This window comes from Mustelus asterias, chromosome 5 (assembly GCF_964213995.1).
Source record: "Mustelus asterias chromosome 5, sMusAst1.hap1.1, whole genome shotgun sequence".
Taxonomy (NCBI): domain Eukaryota; kingdom Metazoa; phylum Chordata; class Chondrichthyes; order Carcharhiniformes; family Triakidae; genus Mustelus; species Mustelus asterias.
The window spans coordinates 30,045,034-30,064,609 of NC_135805.1; the positions used below are offsets into that span (position 1 = coordinate 30,045,034).

Here is a 19,576-nt window from a genome sequence, read left to right on the forward strand (position 1 = left end):
CCTACTCGCAGTCATCTTGATGGGTGTCAGTTTGGAGAGAGCTGCTCTATTGACTTGTACAATGGATCCATGACTGGATAGAGGATTAGGTGACGAGTCATAGTTTGTATGAGGTCTGAAACAACTCTAAAATATGGTATCCATACCAAGGCAGAGTGATGGTCCTTTATCTTTTAAAGAGGCTTTATCTTGGGAGCCTCTTGGTGATATATTTGCCCTTTATGTCTACAGAATGTCTTGCTAGTGAACATGAATCTCAGCAATCAATTACACAATAATAGTGCGTGATTTCTCCTGATAAGTATATGGAAGAAATATTTAAAAGTGAAAGTATTCCAAAGGTTAGGCAGCCTTAAAGAAGAATGAAATAATTGCAGAAATTCAAACCAGGGACATTTGTTGTTTTGTTCTTGGATGAGAGCATCGCTGGCAAGGCCAGCATTTATTGCCCATCTCTAATTGCCCTTGAGAATGGGCAGCAGTTTGAGTTTAAGTCTGTGAAAGTTCAGGAAAGGGAGGCTGCATTGTTTATGTTTTATTTTATCATGTGCCACGAGATAACAGAAAATTGCACAATTGTGTGTTGTCTCCAATATGAAGCAAAACGATTTTTGCTTCTATTGGGGTAAAAAGTACAGATCACATGGTGCCCTTTTAGACTCTTGATGCAAATATTTACACAGACCTAAATGTCATTTGTAAGTCAATTTAAAAGTCAAATAAAGATTTAAAAAAAAGAATAAAATGTTTTAAAAATTGTAATCATTGGTTTATGAAACGTTGGGGGACACGAGTTACCACACAGCAGCCTCTATAGAGTAACAAAACACCCAATTGAATAATAAACAGCTTTAAAATATAACAAGAAGCTGCTGTTGGAACAGAGCTGTCATCCCCCTACAGTACTGTGCTAAAACAATGAAAAGTTAAGTAACACTTTTTCCAATGACTGTGTCATGCAGCTTTCAGATCAGGTTCATAAGTTCAAAATGTGACGGGACCCTCAAGTACCGGTGATAAAATGTAGGGTAAGTAAACCCGATGGGGGAAACAAAAAAAAATCTGCTCGATATGAAATATTTCAAATGAAATTGTTGTTGATTTCAGTAGGCTCTGGAAAATGAAAGAAAAACCTGTAATTTCAGTATTCCAAAGCTGTGGCTGAATTAAAACGTTTTATCAATTTTTGATCCGGGTTGGGAATAAGCAAGGTCTGCTGGAGGGTGGGTGGGTGGCGGTGGTGGGGCGCGGGTGAGAAAATGGATGTGTCTTTAAGCAGGAGTAAAATGTTTGTTAGGGACAGTACACTGATGGTAACATTAATATTTTAACCATATTTATGTTTTAAAATGTGAATATTCAATGGAAAGAAAGTAACTGTGTATGGTTTATGCAATTTGTGTGTGTGTTTTTTTTCACTGGGTTGTGGGAGGAGTTCAAACTGCTCCATACCCCATTTATCTTCTTACTTTGTCCTCATGCCAAATCTCCTATTACCTTTAGTCCTCTTAAACTTTCACTCTTTCTGAAAAGGCAGGGCAACAAGTACCACTGATCTCCATGGCACCACAGACCCTGGAAAAGCTCTTCGACAAACTTGGCCACTTTGGAAGGTAATTTGTTTTTACACTTTTTGGCTTTTGTTAGTTTTATTTTCATCAAAAAAAAGATTTTGCTCAGGGACATTGCTTCGTAATTACTTAGCAGCACACTAGCATTTGAAGACTGAAGGCAACTTCCTCATAAAGCACTCATTCCTGATGTCCAGTTTAAATAGAGAAAACAAACCATGTTCATAAAAAAATCTGAATGTTAAACATGTATTTTAAGATTATGCGATGGTAAATTTAAAATAAATTTGGTTTTAATTTCTTTTCACTCCTAGCTTTTGATCTTACAAGAACAAGTTGTGTATTTTAAGAAGCAATGAATTTTGCTGTGCAACTCTGCTTTCATTTGTTGCTAATCAGAATGTCTTTGTATTTTCCAGATTCCAAGCTTCTGTGTATTTTGTGGTGAATTTCCAAACTATAGCATGTGGGATCCACTATTTGGCCTCAGTGTTTCTTGCTGTAACACCACAGTTTGTGTGCAAGCTACCTGGAAATGTGACCACAATCCTTGTTGCAAATACGACAGCTGGCCCTGGAGATCTGTGGAACTTGTGGACTCCGGCATCACGCAGTGTTATCGCTCAGATGGAAAATGGAGAGATCTGGGAAGCCGAGCAGTGTAGTCGCTTCAAAAGAATCGGGAGCATCGAGCTGGCGAATTACTTTAAAGGAAACAGGACACGCTATTCCTGCTCTGATGGTTTTAACTATGATCAAAGCCACATTGAAAACAGCATTGTGACTGAGTGGGACCTGGTCTGTGACAGGGAATGGTTAGCAAAACTCACCCAGCCCATCTTTATGTTCGGAGTTCTACTGGGGGCTGTGGTGTTTGGGGACATTGCTGACAGGTAATTCTTTCTATTGTTGCTAATTCTGTTGACAATTCTTTGACATTTTATTTGTGATTTATTTTCCACTTAATTTTCCCTTTCAAATGTTTGTGAGCATCACGCCATGTCCCCATCTAAGTCGGCAAACTGGAAACTGGCTCTCAGGTCTCTTATCAGTGCTCTTCTCTAATTGACTACTAGGGAGCAAGGACAATTAGCCTTGATTTCCTTTTCTGTCTGTTATGAAACGGTTAGATTTTTGTTCATGGTTTTGCCACCACAGGGAACTCACTTTGTGAGGAATTGTAGGCAGAATTGCACAGTTGTAACACTATATAGCACAATATGTTGATATCCAACTGCAGTGCTGCTTTTGGAAAATTGACATTTTTAAAACTTCTGAATATTTAGCTCATAATAAGTTGGATTCTATTGTGAAAATCCAATTAAATATCCTTCTATTCACTGTGAAAACATCTCAGGTTAGATCTGTTCTTATTCAGATGCTAAGTTCCCACAAGAAAGAAGAAAAAACTTGTACCCAAAAGCACCTCAATATGTCACTCAGAAACATCCCAAAATATTTGATAAACGATGAATTACGATTGGAAGTACTCTATTGTTAGTGGAAAAATATTGTGCAAACAGGTCCCAAAAAACAGCAGTGATGAATGACCAGTCAAACTCTCTCTTTTTGCCATGTGCAGACACGAATGTTGAATGGAATTGAAAATACAAAGCACTTTTCACAGAAACTTCCACTAAGAGTTCAACTGTCAACAGGAAAGTTTGGCTGAGTTGGCTTTATATCTGCTATGTATATTGACAGAGGGTCTGAAACCATGTTCACATGACTTTTCAACCAGATTGAACCAGTTCTCTTTTATGGCGCATGACTCCTGAAGGCTGTATTGCACATTGGAGATCTGATTGCAACAGATTTGATATCACCCACTCTCCTAACGCCATGTAACTGGAGAATTTGTGTGATGAGCTTAATATTCATTGGAAACTGGATTGATAATGTTGAATCTGATTCATCAGTAGATGCATTGTTAGTGGCAATGTGGGAACTTGTGTGTGATAGTTTTGCATAATTCCTTAGCAAAAACCCCCAAGGAGGAAAATTCAGATTATTTGCCATGCTTATGTTATTCTTGTACAGCCTACTGGCAGTTAATCTTGAAAGCCTAGAAGCAGATCAAATTATGAAACAAAAATGATGTTTAGGTTTTAAGAGTCAGAAAATAGCAAAGGGACAGGAAAATCTTTTTTTTTGTCCAAGGGTTGGAGTACTTTTACCATTTTGATGGGTAAAATACTGGAATGACTCAAGTATTGGACAACGGCAAATAATGCGGACCCTCAAAATGACAGCCAGGAAACCCAGGACTCTCTTATGAGATGAGGGCCAATTTGAGGAGTTTGCCTGTGTGGAGTTTGCACCTTCTCTCGATGTCTCAGTGGGTTTCCTCCAGGTGCTCCAGTTTCCTCCCACAATCCAAAGATGTGTGAGTTAGGTGGATTAGCCATGCTAAATTGCCCCTTAGTGTCAGGGGACTAGCTAGGTTAAATGGGGATAGGGCCTGGGTGGGATTATGGTCGGTGCAGACTCGATAGGCTGAATGGCCTCCTCCTGCACTGTAGGATTCAATTAATGTCGTGTTAGTGACAAAGCTCCTCTGATGTCCCCAGTTGCATTTTTTTCTCTTTTATTTAGTGCATGCCAATCAGCTGTTGATCTATTTCTGAAATTCAAATCTTAGCTCTTTGTTCTGACTTAAACTTTGCAACTTACTGCTGACTTTAAATTTCCTCTCTTGCATCAGTCAGAAGAGAAAATTGACATTTGAGTATCACAACACTCTGGTGCAGACAACAGCTGACAGCAATAACTGCTAGGAATGCACTCCTTGTAAAGCTGCTGCAGGGTACACAGTCTATACTGAAATTAGAGGACATCAGCCAATAGGGAAACCTGAGGGAGAATATGACTCACATAAACCACCTATATTTAGAGCTAAACAGTCATGAAACGTTTCTAGTCTCGTGCACAAATATATACAGTATTTTATGAATAATAAAAAGGAAAGACTGCAATGTATTTAATACAATTAATGTGCAATATCATCTTTAGGATTCATATGTGGTGAAAAAGAATTGATGCAGTCTTAGTAGATTGACTTAAATGGACCTGGTTTCAGATCCTCTGACTATATTGTATAAAGCAGAAACAATGCCAAATCAGTCCAGCTGTGCCAGTCACACTTTGCCTGTAATATATGCAGTGGACATCATAGAATCCCACAGTGCAGAAAGAGGCCATTCGGCCCATCGAGTCTGCACCAACCACAATCCCACCCAGGCCCTACCCCCATATCCCTACATATTTACCCACTAACCCCTCTAACCTATGCATCCCGGGACACTAAGGGGCAATTTAGAATGGCCAATCAACCTAGCCCGCACATCTTTGGACTGTGGGAGGAAACCGGAGCACCCGGAGGAAACCCACGCAGACACAGGGAAAATGTGCAAACTCCACACAGACAGCGACCCGAGCCGGGATTCGAACCCAGGTCCCTGGAGCTGTGAAGCAGCAGTGCTAACCACTGTGCTACCGTGCCGCCCCCATTGTTGCCCCTCGTCAGTTGAGCTCTTGCCTCAAGTTTGGCAAACTGGTCAGTGACCTGAGAGATTAGGCTCAGTCATTCTAGTCCCCCTTCCCAGCAACAACCAACTTCATTGAAAATTCTGGATCTCATTTGAAAACGTACATGCCACACAAATACCAGGGAGTAACCATCTCTAACAAGAGAGGATCTAACCATTGCCCCATGACATTCAGTGGCATTACCAGAGTTACCATTGTCCAGAAATTGAACTGGGACGAGACATATAATTACTGTGGCTGCAAGAGCAGGTCAGAGGCTAGGAATCCTGCAGCGAGCAACTCTTGACTCTCTAATCCCTGTCCATCATCTACAAGGCACAAGCCAGGAGTGTGAAAGAATACTCTCCTTTTGCCTGAATGAGTGCAACTCTAACAACACTGAAGAAGCTTGACACCATCCAGGACAAAGCAGACCCTGGGAACATCACCAACTGGAGGTTCCCCTCTAAGCCACTCATCATCCTGACTTGGAAAAAGTCGCCATTCCTACACTGTCGCTGAGTGAAAATCCTGGAATTCCCTCTCTAACAACACTGGGTATACCTATACCTCAGGGACTGCAGTGATTCAAGAAAGCAGCTCACCTCCACCTTCTCAAGAGAAACTAGGAATGGGCAATAAGAACATAAGTACATAATAAATGTTGGCCTAGCCAGCAATTCCATATCCCATAAATAAATAAAACCAAAATTGCTATGATGATATTTCCAATCTGATTCTACTGTTAATGGTTACAATTTAATTGCAGATTCTAGACGGCTCCATGCAGTCTGTTTTTGAGGTCTGTCCTCCAACTCTCACTTTTTTGTAATAAAACTTAAATTCACCACTAATTTTGGGAAATGCCACAGGCAATTTCCCAGTATATTATATAAGAAGTTCCACATAAAGCACTAATTTCCGTTAGGTATCATCATCTACTTTCTAGCTTGTCTTACCAATGCTGCTCACAGTTGTTTCATGAGGAGAAACTCCCAATCTGTCCAGCAGAAAGGCATTTTGCTCAGCACAGCTAAAAGTGACAACTTAACGAAACAAACCTGTGTCCTGCCAGGTATCCAAATTGATAGTATCAACTGTAGGTTTTAGCTAGAACAAACCGCTTTGATGCAAACTGAACCAATTGTCAAGACATGCTAAAAACTGACGCCACGCTGGAAGAGGGGAGCATTCAACACTCCTGGAAACAATGGCGTTAAGCTGTTTAATTATATTTGAATGCAGTCAGATTCATGGAAATAAGGTTATGGCCCTTTCTGCTCATGAACCTAATTACGTCACCGGTAGGTGAGGGTGGGTGAGACCTCAAACTGAGATCCCGTAGCCACAAACCCCATTATGGTCTTCTCGTGAGAGTTAGCGGTGATAATTGCGTTTGCTCCCGTGGTAAATGGGCCCTGAGAATTGCGTCCAATTTAATTTATTTAGCTGCACAGTTTTAGGTTCAGTTGTACATTTCATTGAGCTTTCAAATACTTGAATTTGTCATTCTTAATCTCTGTTTTTTTTAACGTGCCTAGGGTGGGACGACGATCTATACTGTGGTTCACAAGCACAGCTCAGTTTGTGTTTGGAGTGGCTGTTGCCTTCACCAATGATTATTATAGCTTCATCATTGTCCGTTTCCTCCTAGCCCTGGTATGTATTGAATTGCCACATATATTTATTTTCTTTTACTAGGTGTTAGATAGTTCATTTCAGGTAAAGATTTGATCCAGGCTTTAGATTATAGAAGGAATTTAATGTTCGTGATGTGGGTCCCGCCCACTGATTGGAGAATCTGTGGGAAACCCGGGTGTCTTCAATGGGGGATTTCTGACCAAATTCAGTGCCTCACACTGGCCAACGTAGAGCCTGTCTCATGATTTGGGACCCCAACAGTGAAATCCCAGCCACTGAGAGTTAGCAGGCAATCAAACCAGAAAGCAGCTTTTCATTGCAGGTAGCGCCATCAGTGGCTGCAGGGACTTCAACAGGGATCATCACTGCATTCCTGCACTCAGATGAGTAAGAGTGTGATGGGGATCATGGGAATGGGGAGGCAGTGTTTGATGGCAAAGGCAGGAGCTGGCAGCTTCCCCCTTCCAAATGCTGGGTCCTCCAATCAGGCGCAGTGGTTTTCTCCCCCACTAAGGTTTGCTGGATGGCCTTCAGGATTAAGTAGGATGGAAATTGGGAGACTAGGGAGGTTGAAGAATCAAACCTGGAGTTGATGGAAGTGTAGATACAGTTTCCAGTAAAATTGGTTTACTGGGCAGGGAATCGTACAGAGGTGGAAGTAAAGGAAGATTTCCACTGTCCCCCACAGTTGATTTGCAGGTAAAATTCCCTAGGTGGTCTTCCCATTGCCCCCCCTGCCCGGCCCTGACCTACCTGCAATTTTATGTGGGGTTTGCAAGGCGTTGGGCAGTCCACATCACTCCAATTATTGGCCACTTAAGGATTGCTTACTGCTGTGCCTTAATTAAGAGACTGACGGGAAGAGGGAAGTCACACTGCATGGGCATCAGATGAGTAGATGGGAGGAAGTGCAGGGGGCAGGGTGCTCCCTCAAGGGCCCTGTTTCAACATTGGGCTTCCCTCTCCCTCCCCCTCTGCTCTTGGCCTTTCCATCAAGAGTCTCGCTGCTCTCTCCTCAACCACCATGAGAAACGCTGCTGTCTGAAAATCCTGCCCTGGATGATTTAGAGTTTGCTGGGAAAAAGAGATTTAAATCTCTAAAACAGAAACAGTGTTGTGGCAGGACCTAAAAACAATTCATTTGATCTTCTTGATGTTCAGTTTAAGTTTAGCTTCAGACTTTAGGAGAACCTACAGTTTTTTGCCCTTACTTCTTCTAAAGACAGAAACAAATTTTATGGTACAGCTATGTAACTGCTAGAAACTTCTGACACTTCAGCCAAATGTTACTTTTCAATTAGAAATCTTAAAAGTGCAGTGTACTTTGGAAATGCATGGTAAAATATGGCTGAGTCAGCATGGCTTTGTCAAAGGGAGGTCATTCTGACAAATCTATTAGAATTCTTTGAGGAGGTAATGAAGAAATTAGACAAAGGAGAGCCAGTGGACATGATTTATTTGATTTTCCAGAAAGCCTTTGACAAGATGCTTCACAGGAGGCTGCTAAATAAGCTAAGAGCCAATGGTGTGAGAGGCAAGGTACTGGCATGGATAGAAGATTGGCTGACAGACAGAAGGCAGAGAGTGGGGATAAGGGGGTCCTTTTCAGGATGGCAACCGGTGACTAGTGGTGTTCCATAGGGATCAGTGTTGGGACCACAACTTTTCACTATATACATTAATGATCTGGAAGTTGGAACTGAGGGCTTGGTTGCTAAATTTGCAAATGACACAGATATGTAGAGGGACAGGTAGTGTTGAGGAAGTGGGGAGGCTACAGAATGACTTGGACAGGCTAGGAGAGTTGGCAAAGAAGTGGCAGATGGAATACAATTTGGGAAAGTGAGGTTATGCACTTTGCTAGGAAGACTAGAAGCATAGACTATTTTCTAAATGGGGAAAGGCTTCAGAAATCTGAAACACAAAGGGGCTTGGGAGTCCTGGTTCAGGACTCTCAAGGTTAACATGCAGGTTCAGTTGGCAGTTAGGAAGGCAAATTCAATGTTAGCATTCATTTCTAGATGGCTAAAATACAAAAACAGGGATATACTGCTGAGGCTATATAAGGCTCTGGTCAGACCCCATTGGAATATTGTGAGCAATTCTGGGCCCCATATGTAAGGAAGGATGTGCTGGCCTTGGGGAGGGTCCGGAGGAGGTTCACAAGAATGATCCCAGGAATGAAGGGTTTGTCATACGAGGAGCAATTGAGAAGTCTGGGTCTATACTCGATGGAGTTTAGAAGGATGAGGGGGGGATCTAATTGAAACTTACAAAATACTGAGAGGCCTAGATAGAGTGGATGTGGAGAGGATGTTTCCACTAGTAGAAGAGACTAGAACTTGAGAGCACAACCTCAAGAGTGAAAGGACGCTCCTTTAAAATTGAGATGAGGAGGAATTTCTTCAACCAGAGGGTGGTGAATCTGTGGAACTCATTGCCGCAGAAGGCTGTGGAGGCCGGGTCATTGAGTGTCTTTAAGACAGAGATAGAAGTTCTTGATCAATAAGGGGATCAAGGGTTACGGGGGGAAGGCAGGAGAATGGGGATGAGAATCATATCAGACTCGATGGGCTGAATGGCCTAACTCTGCTCCTATACATTATGGTCTTATGGCTGTTAGCAGACGTTTTGAACATGAGGGGCATCACAGCCAAGCCCAATTCTTTTCTAAGCAAATTGATATATGTTTATTTCTAGCATGTCACTTAATAGTGATCTGGAGCAGGAGCACTATAGCTAATTGTAGCATCCCCACTGTTGTATTGGCTAGAACCAGATAATTCAACACAACTAGGGATTCAGACTGGAAGAATTTCAGTTTAGGGCTTTTTAAGTTAAGGACACAGGAAAGGTCATTCGTAATGCACAATTTGTTTGGGAATGAGAATCCTTTTTTAAAAGAAGATGTCTCACTTGCATTCTGTGTCTGAATTCTCACTACCTTTACAAGGGATAAACAGAGATTGATCGTATTAATTGGGGTAATTACAAATAACCGATGTTACAACCGGATGTTACAACCTCCCCTCTATTCAAACACCTTGGATGGTTACAATAAAGGTGCCATTTCCAAATCAATGTATTTAACTATCTACGCTATGAGCACTAAGGAGTCAAGATTTTTTTGAGTAAAAGAAAGAATAAATTTATTAATCACGAATCCTGAGGAAAGAAAATAAATGTGAGATGTTCAAGGATCATATTTTCAAACTAATGGAGCATAGCCTTGTGACACCTAATAGTGAATGAAATATCAGGGCAAATCTATAAAATGAGTGGTTGACAAAGAACAATAATCATGAGAGATTTCAACGATTCCCAAATAAACTGGCAAGAAGACAGTAAGGAAAAGGGGAAAAAGGAATGGATTTTTTTATAGTAGGTTCAGGGCTTTTCTTACCGAGTCAATAAGAAGCCCAATAAGAGAGAAATCACTACGGGATCTATTTTTTCCCCTTTATTCAATCACAAAATGAGATGGAGAGGCAGGGATGTGTAAGGAGCGTATTCCAGAACTTGGGGTCCAGGAAACGGAAAGCGCAGCCCTCAGTGGTCGAGCAATTCCAATTGGGGATGCAGAAGGGGATGCAGGATTAGAGGGGCACAGATATGGAAACATAGAAACTAGAATCAAGAGTAGGCCATTCAGCCCTTTGAGCCTGCCCCACTAGTCATTTTGATCATAGCTGATCATTGAATTCAATATCCTGATCCTCCCTTCCCTCCATATCCCTTGTGCTCTTTAGCCCCAAGAGCCAAATCTAATTTCTTCTTGAAATCAGACAATGTTTTGCCCTCAGAGGATTGTGGGACTGGAGGAGATTTCAGAGATATGAGGATGAGGCTATGGAGGGATTTGAACCTATGGATGAGAATTTTAAAATCAAGACATAACCGGGAGCGGGTGTAGGTTGCCGAGCACAGAAGTGATGGGGAATGGAACTTGCTGCAAATTAAGACACAGACAGCAGAGTTTTAAATTACCTCAGGTTTAAGGAGGAATGAACGTGAGAGACCAACCAGGAGTGCAGTGGAGTTGCCAAAAAAGCATGAATGTGTCTGGGTAGAGGGATCTGGGTATCCATGTTCATGAATTGCAGAAAGTCGAGATGCAGGTGCAGCATATAATAAAAAAGGCAAATGGGATGTTGGCATTTATTGCAAAGGGACTGGAGTATAAAAGTAGAGAAGTGTTGTTGCAATTGTATAGGGTGTTGGTGAGACTGCATCTGGAATATTGTGTCCAATTTTGGTCTCTTTATTTGAGGAAGCATGTGGTGGCACTGGAGGCTGTTCAGAGGAGGTTCACCAGATTGATTCCGGGATGAAAGGTTTGACGTATGAGGAGAGCTTAAACAGTTTGGGCTTGTTCTCGCTGGAGAAGGGATCTGATTGAGGAATATAAAATTTTAAAAGGGTTGATAAGTAAGTGTAGACCAAATGTTTCCTCTTATAGGGCAATCTAGAACAAGAGGTCACAGGTATAGGGTTGTGAGGCGATAGATTTAAAACTGAGATGAGGCACTAGTGCTCGCAGAGGGTGGTGAACTTATGGAACTCGTTGCCCCATAGCATAGTGGAGTCTGAATCATTCAATGGTTTCAATAGGGAGATAGACATATTTGTAATAAAAAAGGGAAAGAGGGATAATGGGGAACAGGTGGGGAGGTGGATTTGAGACTGGGGGCAGCCATGATCTGATTGAATGGCGGAGCAGACGCGAAGGGCTGAATTTGCCTTCTGCTCCTAATTCCTATGCTCCTATAAGTATTTCATCAGTAGGTGAGTTGAGATGGGGAGAAGTCGAGCAATGTTACAGAGGTAGAAATAGATGGTCTAAGTGATAGCATGAATGTGGACAAGTCAGATCAGCCATGGTCTTATTGAATGGTGGAGCAAGCTCAAGGGGCTGAGCGACCTACTCCTGCTCCTAATTTGTATATTGACTGCCAGTAATGAAGCAATTAAAATCAGGGATGGTCAAGAGGCCAGAATTGGAAGAACTCCGATATTTCAGTAGGTTGTAGTTGGAGGAGGTTACAGAGATGCAGAGGGGCAAGACCATGGAGGGATTTGAACACCTGGATGAAAAATTTAAAATCAAGGCATTGTTCAACAAGGAACAAATGTAGGAGAGTAAAGTTGGATGTGGTGTAAACAGGCGGGCAATCTAAACTAGCCTGTTTCCCATCCAACGAGTTAGGTTAGAGTTAACTGCTATTGATATAATTCCTATACTACCATTATGCTTACTATCACACTCATGAAAGAGCCTTGTTATTGCAGGTTTTGGCTGAATTTGCCTTTTATATGGTTATACAATGCAATCAGGTGAATTAACTGGGTTTTTGAGACCTGAAGATGATGATTTGTTTATGGGTGTCCATGATTATTTTGCTACTTGATTGCCTGCTATAAAAATATCAGGTGTGACTATTACTATGTTGGGCCATATACTTTATTTTGTAAAATAGTTCTTGGTATGTGTTCAGTGATAGAGGAGCATTGCCACCTTGATAACTGCCATTGGATCAGAGCAGAGTATTGTAACTCCCATCTCGTTAGGGTGGGATAAAGACAGTGGATCAACGTAAATAGAAATTCAACAGGGAGCAACACTATGTTTAAAATGTGCAAGCTCTGAACTCAGCCAAGCAAGGTGTTAAGTAGAGGACAAAATAAATACAGGAGAATCCATGGACCCTAGCAGTCATCGCCAACAAGGCATAGACTGAGGTAAAAGGTCAGGGTGATTTCCCACTCTTCAGATGACGTGTGCAGGTGAGAAAGGGCTCCCAAGTGAAGGGAGTAACATAAAGTTTTAAAGAAGAATGAAATTATTTGTCGAATTGTATGTAATTCTTATATTTTTTGTATTTGAAACAGGTTTCTAGTGGCTACCTTGTGGTAGTTTTTGTCTATGTGACAGAATATACTGGACTGAAGGCCCGCAGTTGGACATCTATGCACGTCCATGCTTACTTTGCTGTTGGCATCATGGTAGTTGCCTTGGTTGGATTCCTGGTACGGGCCTGGCGGCTCTACCAACTTATACTGTCGCTTGTGACCATACCTTTCATATTTTGCTGCTGGCTATTGCCGGAGACACCCTGGTGGCTTCTGGCTAAAGGGCGGTTCGAAGAGGTCCAGAAGCTGATTGACACAATTGCCCGATGGAACAAAGTCAAGATCCCTTGTCACGTCGCTGTGATGCAGATGAATAGTCCTGAGGATTCAACAGACAAAGAAATTGCAAGAAAGCAAAGCAAGAACAAAACAGGGAAAACCAGTATCCTGGATCTCTTCCGTACCTGCAATTTGGCTAAGAGGACCATCACAGTTTGGCTTGTATGGTTCACTGGGAGTCTGGGCTATTATGTTAGCTCTTTGGGCTCTGTCAATCTGGGTGGAAATGAATATCTAAACCTCTTTCTAGCAGGTAAGAAAAAGTTTGCATTCGCCTTGCTAACTGAGTATTAAGTATGGCAGGTAGTCTACTAGTATTTGCTCAGAATCTAGTATTCAAAACCTTCTAGTTACCCAGATCTGGAAAACCACAGCACCACTTGTTTCCTTGTTGCTGTTAATGTTAAAGAGTGAAGGGAGACATGACTTCCTTATAATGCTTTCTTTAACTGGCTTTCCTCCCTATAGTACAGGTAATGTGATAAGTGAATGACTATTCTTGGCAGACTATAAATAGAACTGAATGATCAAAGTAATACTATGGCTTAACAGATCCAGTTACATTTATAAACACTAATGTCAACATTAAATGGTGTTAAGTATTTTCGAAAGTAGACAAAACCAATTCAAAGATGATAATTAGGATTTCTAAGCTGGTCACTGAATAATTTGTGTTATATTACATAGAGTCACAGAGGTTTATAGCATGGAAACGGGCCCCATGGCCCAACTTGTCCATGCTGCCCAGTTTTTACCACTAAGCTAGTCCCAAATGCCCGCATTTGGCCCATTTCCCTCTATACTCATCTTACCCATGTAACTGTCTAAATGCTTTTTGAAAGACAAAATTGTACCCGCCTCTACTACTACCTCTGGCAGCTCCTTCCAGACACTCATCACCCTCGTGTGAAAAAATTGCCCCTCTAGACCCTTTTGTATCTCTCTGTTCTCACCCTAAACCTATGCCCTCTAGTTTTGGACTCTCCTATCTTTGGGAAAAGATGTTGACAATCTACCTATCTATTCCCCTTAAAGACTTCTATAAGATCACCCCTACGCTCCAGGGGAAAAAAGTCCCAGTCTATCCAGCCTCTCCTTATAACTTAAATCATCAAGTCCCGGTAGCATCCTAGTAAATCTTTTCTGCGCTCTTTGTAGTTTAATAATATCCTTTCTATAATAGGGTGACCAGTATTCCAAGTGTGGCCTTACCAATGTCTTGTACAACTTCAACAAGACATCCCAACTCCTGTATTCAATGTTCTGACCAATGAAACCAAGCATGCCAGATGTCTTCTTCACCACTCTGTCACCTGTAACTCCACTTTCAAGGAGTTATGAACCTGTACTCCTAGATCTCTTTGTTCCATATCTCTCTCCAACACCCTACCATTAACTGAATAAGTCCTGCCCCGATTCGATCCACCAAAATGCCTCACATTTATCTAAATTAAACTCCATCTGCCATTTGTCGGCCCACTAGTCCAATTGATCAAGATCCCATTGCAATCCTAGATAACCTTCTTCACTGTTCACTATGCCACCAATCTTGGTGTCATCTGCAAACTTACTAACCATGCCTCCTAAATTCTCATCCAAATCATTAATATAAATAACGAATAACAGTGGACCCAGCACCAATCTCTGAGGCACACCGCTGGTAACAGACCTCCAGTTTGAAAAACAACCCTCTACAACCACCCTCTGTCTTCTGTTGCCAAACCAATTTTTTTATCCAATTGGCTACATCACCCTGGATCCGATGAGATTTAATCTTATGCAACAACCTACCTTGCGGTACTTTGTCTACGTGGAATTTAGCAAGGCCTTTGACAATGTCGATTGCACTGCCCTCATCTACCTTCCTGGTTATCCCTTCCAAAAACTCAATCAAATTCATCAGACATGATTTTCCATTCACAAAGCCATGCTGACTGTCCCTAATCAGTCCTTGCCTCTCTAAATGCCTGTAGATCCTGTCTCTCAGAATACCTTCTAACAATTTACCCACGACAGATGTGAGGCTCACTGGCCTGTAGTTTTCAGGCTTTTCCCTGCAGCTCTTCTTAAAGAAAGGCACAACATTTGCCACCCTCCAATCTTCAGGCACCTCACCTGTGGCTGTCCATGATTCAAATATCTCTGCTGGGGGACCCGCAATTTCCCCTTTGCCTCCCACAACGTCCTGGGATAGTTTTTATCGGGTCCCGGGGATTTATCTACCTTGATGCACTTTAAGGCTTCCAGCACCACCTTCTCTATAATATGTACACTCCTCAAGACATCATTATTTATTTCCCCAAGTTCCCTAACATCCATTACTTTCTCAGCAGTAAATATCGATGAGAAATATTCATTTAGGATCTCACCCATCTTTTGTGGGTCCGCACATAGATGACCTTGATCTTGGGCGGCACGGTGGCACAGTGATTAGCACTGCTGCCTCACAGCGCCAGGGATCCGGGTTCGATTCCCAGCTTGGGTCGCTGTCTGTGCGGAGTCTGCACTTTCTCCCTGTATCTGCATGGGTTTCCTCCAGGTGCTCCAGTTTCCTCCCACAGTCTGAAAGACGTGCTGGTTAGGTGCATTGACCTGAACATGCGCCAGAGTGTGGCGACTAGGAGAATTTCACAGTAACTTCATTGCAATGTTAATGTAAGCCTTACTTGTGATTAATAAATAAACTATATTTTACTTTGTTGATCCTTAAGAGGCCTTACTCTCTCCCTAGGTACTCTTTTGCCCTTTATGTCTTTGTAGAAGCCCTTTGCCTTATCTGCCAAAGCAGTCTCATGTCCCCTTTTCGCTCTCCTAATTTCTCTCTTAACTATACTCCGACAGCTGCTATACTCTTTAAGGGATCCACCTGATCCCAGCTGCCTATGCATGTCATATGCCTCTTTCTTCTTCTTGACCTGGGCCTCAATATCCTGAGTCATCCAGGTTCCCTACTTCTACCCACCTTGCACTTCACTCTGAAAAGGATGTGCTTACTCTGAACCCTGGTTAACACACTTTTGAAAGCTTCCCACTTACCCTTTGCCTGCCAACAGACTCCCCCAATCAACTTTTGAAAGTTCCTGTCTAATACTATCAAAATTGGCCTTGCCTCAATTTAGAATCTTAACTTTTGGGCCAGACCTATCATTCTCCATAGCTATCTTAAAACTAATAGAACTATGGTCACTGGTCCTAAAGTGATCCCTCACTAACACTTCTGTCACCTGCCCTTCCTTATTTCCCGGGAGGAGGCCAAGTTTTGCCCCCTCTCTAGTCGGGACATCCACATACTGAATGAGAAATTCCTTCTGAATACACTCAACAAATTTCTCTCCATCCAAGCCCCTAAAGCTATGGCTGTTCCAGTTAATATTGGGAAAGTTAAAATCCCCTACTTTACCCACCCTATTTTTCTTGGAGCTATCTGTAATCTCCTTACATGTCTGCTCCTCAATTTCCCGCTGACTATTTGGGGGCCGATAGTACAACCCAATCAAAGTGATCTCTCTTATTTTTCAATTCTACCCATATAGACTCAGTGGGTGAACCCTCAGAAATATCTCCCCTCAGTACTGCAGTATTCGGGATGTTTTCCCTAATATCCCAGTCCCATGTACCCATCCATGCCCTGAGTTCATCTGCCTTGCCCATCAGGCCTCTTGCATTAAAGTCAATGTAGTTTAGTCCAGACTTCCCTTGCTCTCTGCCCTGCTTTCATCTGTCCGGTTATATTTTGTACACTTTCCCTGTGTTTTATTTCTCTTAGCCTTACTGGACTCATTCACTGAATTCTCCACAGTCTTTGTACTGCCGCCCTTTTTGATTTTTGACTTTGGTTTCTCTGCCTTTCACTTTTCCCCTTACTGCCTTTTATTTCTATCCCCATTTTATTTACTTCCCTCTGACTTCCTACAATGGTTTCCATTCCCCTGCTACATTAGTTTAATAGAAGAACATAGAATACCTACAGTACAGAAGGAGGCCATTTAACCCATCAAGCCTGCACCGACAATAATCCCACCCGTAACCCCACGTATTTACCCTGTTAATCCCCCTGACAACAAGGGGAAATTTAGCATGGCCAATCAACCAAACCCGCACATCTTTAAACTGTAGGAGGAAACCGGAGCACCCGGAGGAAACCTATGTGGACACGGGGAGAACATGCGAACTTCACACACACATTGACCCTCACAACGCCAGGGATCCAGGTTCGATTCCCGGCCGGAATTGAACCTGGGTCCCTGGCACTGTAAGGCAGCAGTGCTAACCATTGTGTCACCATGCCGCCCAATTGGGGATTGATGGGAAGAAATAGAGATTATAAACAAGGCAAAAAAACATAAGTAAAATAAATCTGGAAAATAGACATGTTTGCAATGTCATAGTGAAAAGGAACTTTTACAAATTAAGTGCACTGTGAGATAGAATTTCAATATTGCTAAAAAAGAGACATGCTTTTGAAGCTTTTTCTCTTGTATCCATCAGGACAAAATTGGAAGAATACCAAATCTCAAAGAGAACAACAATTTATACTGCATGAGAAGAGGGTGCTGAATGGTTGGCAAGTGGACGGATTGGTAGAAGTGTGGCCATGGAGAAAACACAGTAAGAAGTCTCACAACACCAGGTTAAAGTCCAACAGGTTTATTTGGTAGCAAATGGTATTTGCTACCAAATAAACCTGTTGGACTTTAACCTGGTGTTGTGAGACCTCTTACTGTGCTTACCCCAGTCCAACGCCGGCATCTCCACATCATGGAGAAAACACCAGAGAACAGTTAACTGCACAGCTTTTATTTAAATTCAAAGCAGGCAAATTGACTGTCTTTGGTCAAAACATTTCCATGGGAAATGAATCAGTTAATGGCTGCCCCCTAAGCTTTTGTTTCATTTGAAAAATGCAATGCAAGGACATATTCTTTCTGTTTGCAATGTTCAAGCCCAGTTTGTGAATATTTGTAGCTCTAGTGTCCATAAGTGAGCCACATTCTTGAGGCTGACTGATAATCCTATGTTGGTTGATAGTATAATTCTTAGCACAATTAGGGTGTTTTGCAAGTGTCTTCCAATGCAGAATCACATCTGATGTTGGACACTCTGTTTTAAATTTTGTAAACAGGGACTGGTTGAGTATAGTCAGTACTTGCCTGTTGCAGGCAGCTGAAGGGATGTACTGTATGATTTGTTTAAATCAAATAACACATCCCTTCAGCTGTTTGCAATAGGTAAGCAAAGTGTCTAATGTTAGAAATGATTTTGCAATTAGAGGTTTACAGCATGGAAACAGGCCCTTCGGCCCAACTTGTCCATGCCTCCCTTTTTTTTTAAAACCCCTAAGCTAATCCCAATTGCCCGCATTTGGCCCATATCCCTCTATACCCATCGTACCCATGTAACTATCTAAATGCTTTTTAAAAGATAAAATTGTACCCGCCTCTACTACTACCTCTGGCAGCTTGTTCCAGACACTCACCTCCCTCTGTGTGAAAAAATTGCCCCTCTGGACACTTTTGTATCTCTCCCCCCTCACCTTAAACCTATGCCCTCTAGTTTTAGACTCTCCTACCTTTGGGAAAAGATGTTGACTATCTACTTTGTCTATGCCCCTCATTATTTTATTGGACAACACTTGATAAACTATATGATTTTGTAATTGGACAACACTTTATAAACAATCCCAATTATGCTAAGAATTACACTTTCAACTAATTTAAAATTATCAGTCAGGCTTCCAGTGTGGTTTATTTACAGCTGCTGGAATCTACATATTATCACAGAGCCCTGACCCTTGCAAACAAAAAGGACATGTCCACACATTGTACATTTTTCAACTAAACAAAAGCTTAGGGGAAAGCCATTCCCTATGGCAAAGCCTTGACAAACCAGAATTGACTTGTCTGGTATCGAATTTAAACTAAAGCCTGGCAGTTAACTGTTCCGGTGCTTTCTCCATGGAAATGCCTCTATCACCAACCAATCAGCACTCTCTTGTCATGCAGTATAAATTGTTGTTTCCTTTGAGATTTGGTATTCTTGCAGTTCTGTTCTGATGAGTGCAAGATGTAAAGCTTTCACAGCCTATCGAGATAGTAATTCACTTTATACTTCAGTAATCTTTACTACTAGGAGTTTAATATTCTGCTTAAATTTATATATCAGAGCTAATTTTTAAATTTTACTTTTATTATCCTTTTGTAACATTTATTTATTTCTGAGTTACTTGGTACAAACCTCAAAGGTGAAATAAAATCCTGAAGTTGTTTTAGAATCATTGAGGTTTACAGCATGGAAACAGGCCCTTGGGCCCAACTTGTCCATGCCGCCCTTTTTTTTAATACAAGTTTTATTTTTGCCAATAAGAGCATCAAATTTGACTTGGTATGGTTTCTCCCTGATAGGAATATTGTTGTCCTTTAGTGATACTGTTATTTATCTTTCATCAGTGGATAAGCTTTAGCAGCTTTTGGCCTGATTCACGAATGGAGCACCCTGCCGTATTAAATAACTTAATTTTGCAAATGAAGAAGGGGAAGACTCACTAGCAGTTGCACACTGCCTGTTGTTAAATTACTACATAACGTTAAAAACTTCATACCATTTGACTTGCAAAACAAAGAATTTTGTTGGAATAAGACAACTCTGAA

General features: G+C 41.7%; 1 protein-coding gene across 2 annotated transcripts in view; it reads left to right on the top strand.

Annotated features, from left to right (window-relative positions):
- slc22a16 (solute carrier family 22 member 16) overlaps nucleotides 1-19,576 on the top strand; it is a 112,831-nt gene that overhangs the window by 57,602 nt on the left and 35,653 nt on the right. Inside the window, exons 1-5 of one of the 2 annotated variants that reach the window (XM_078212358.1) lie at nucleotides 1,006-1,028; nucleotides 1,534-1,613; nucleotides 1,991-2,464; nucleotides 6,641-6,758; nucleotides 12,630-13,182. In XM_078212358.1, the coding sequence (XP_078068484.1) occupies nucleotides 1,561-1,613; nucleotides 1,991-2,464; nucleotides 6,641-6,758; nucleotides 12,630-13,182 (1,198 nt within the window). In that variant the 5' untranslated portion in view covers nucleotides 1,006-1,028; nucleotides 1,534-1,560. Of the gene's footprint in view, nucleotides 1-1,005; nucleotides 1,029-1,533; nucleotides 1,614-1,990; nucleotides 2,465-6,640; nucleotides 6,759-12,629; nucleotides 13,183-19,576 lie in introns of those variants that run through there. The other variant, XM_078212357.1, reaches the window with a different exon arrangement.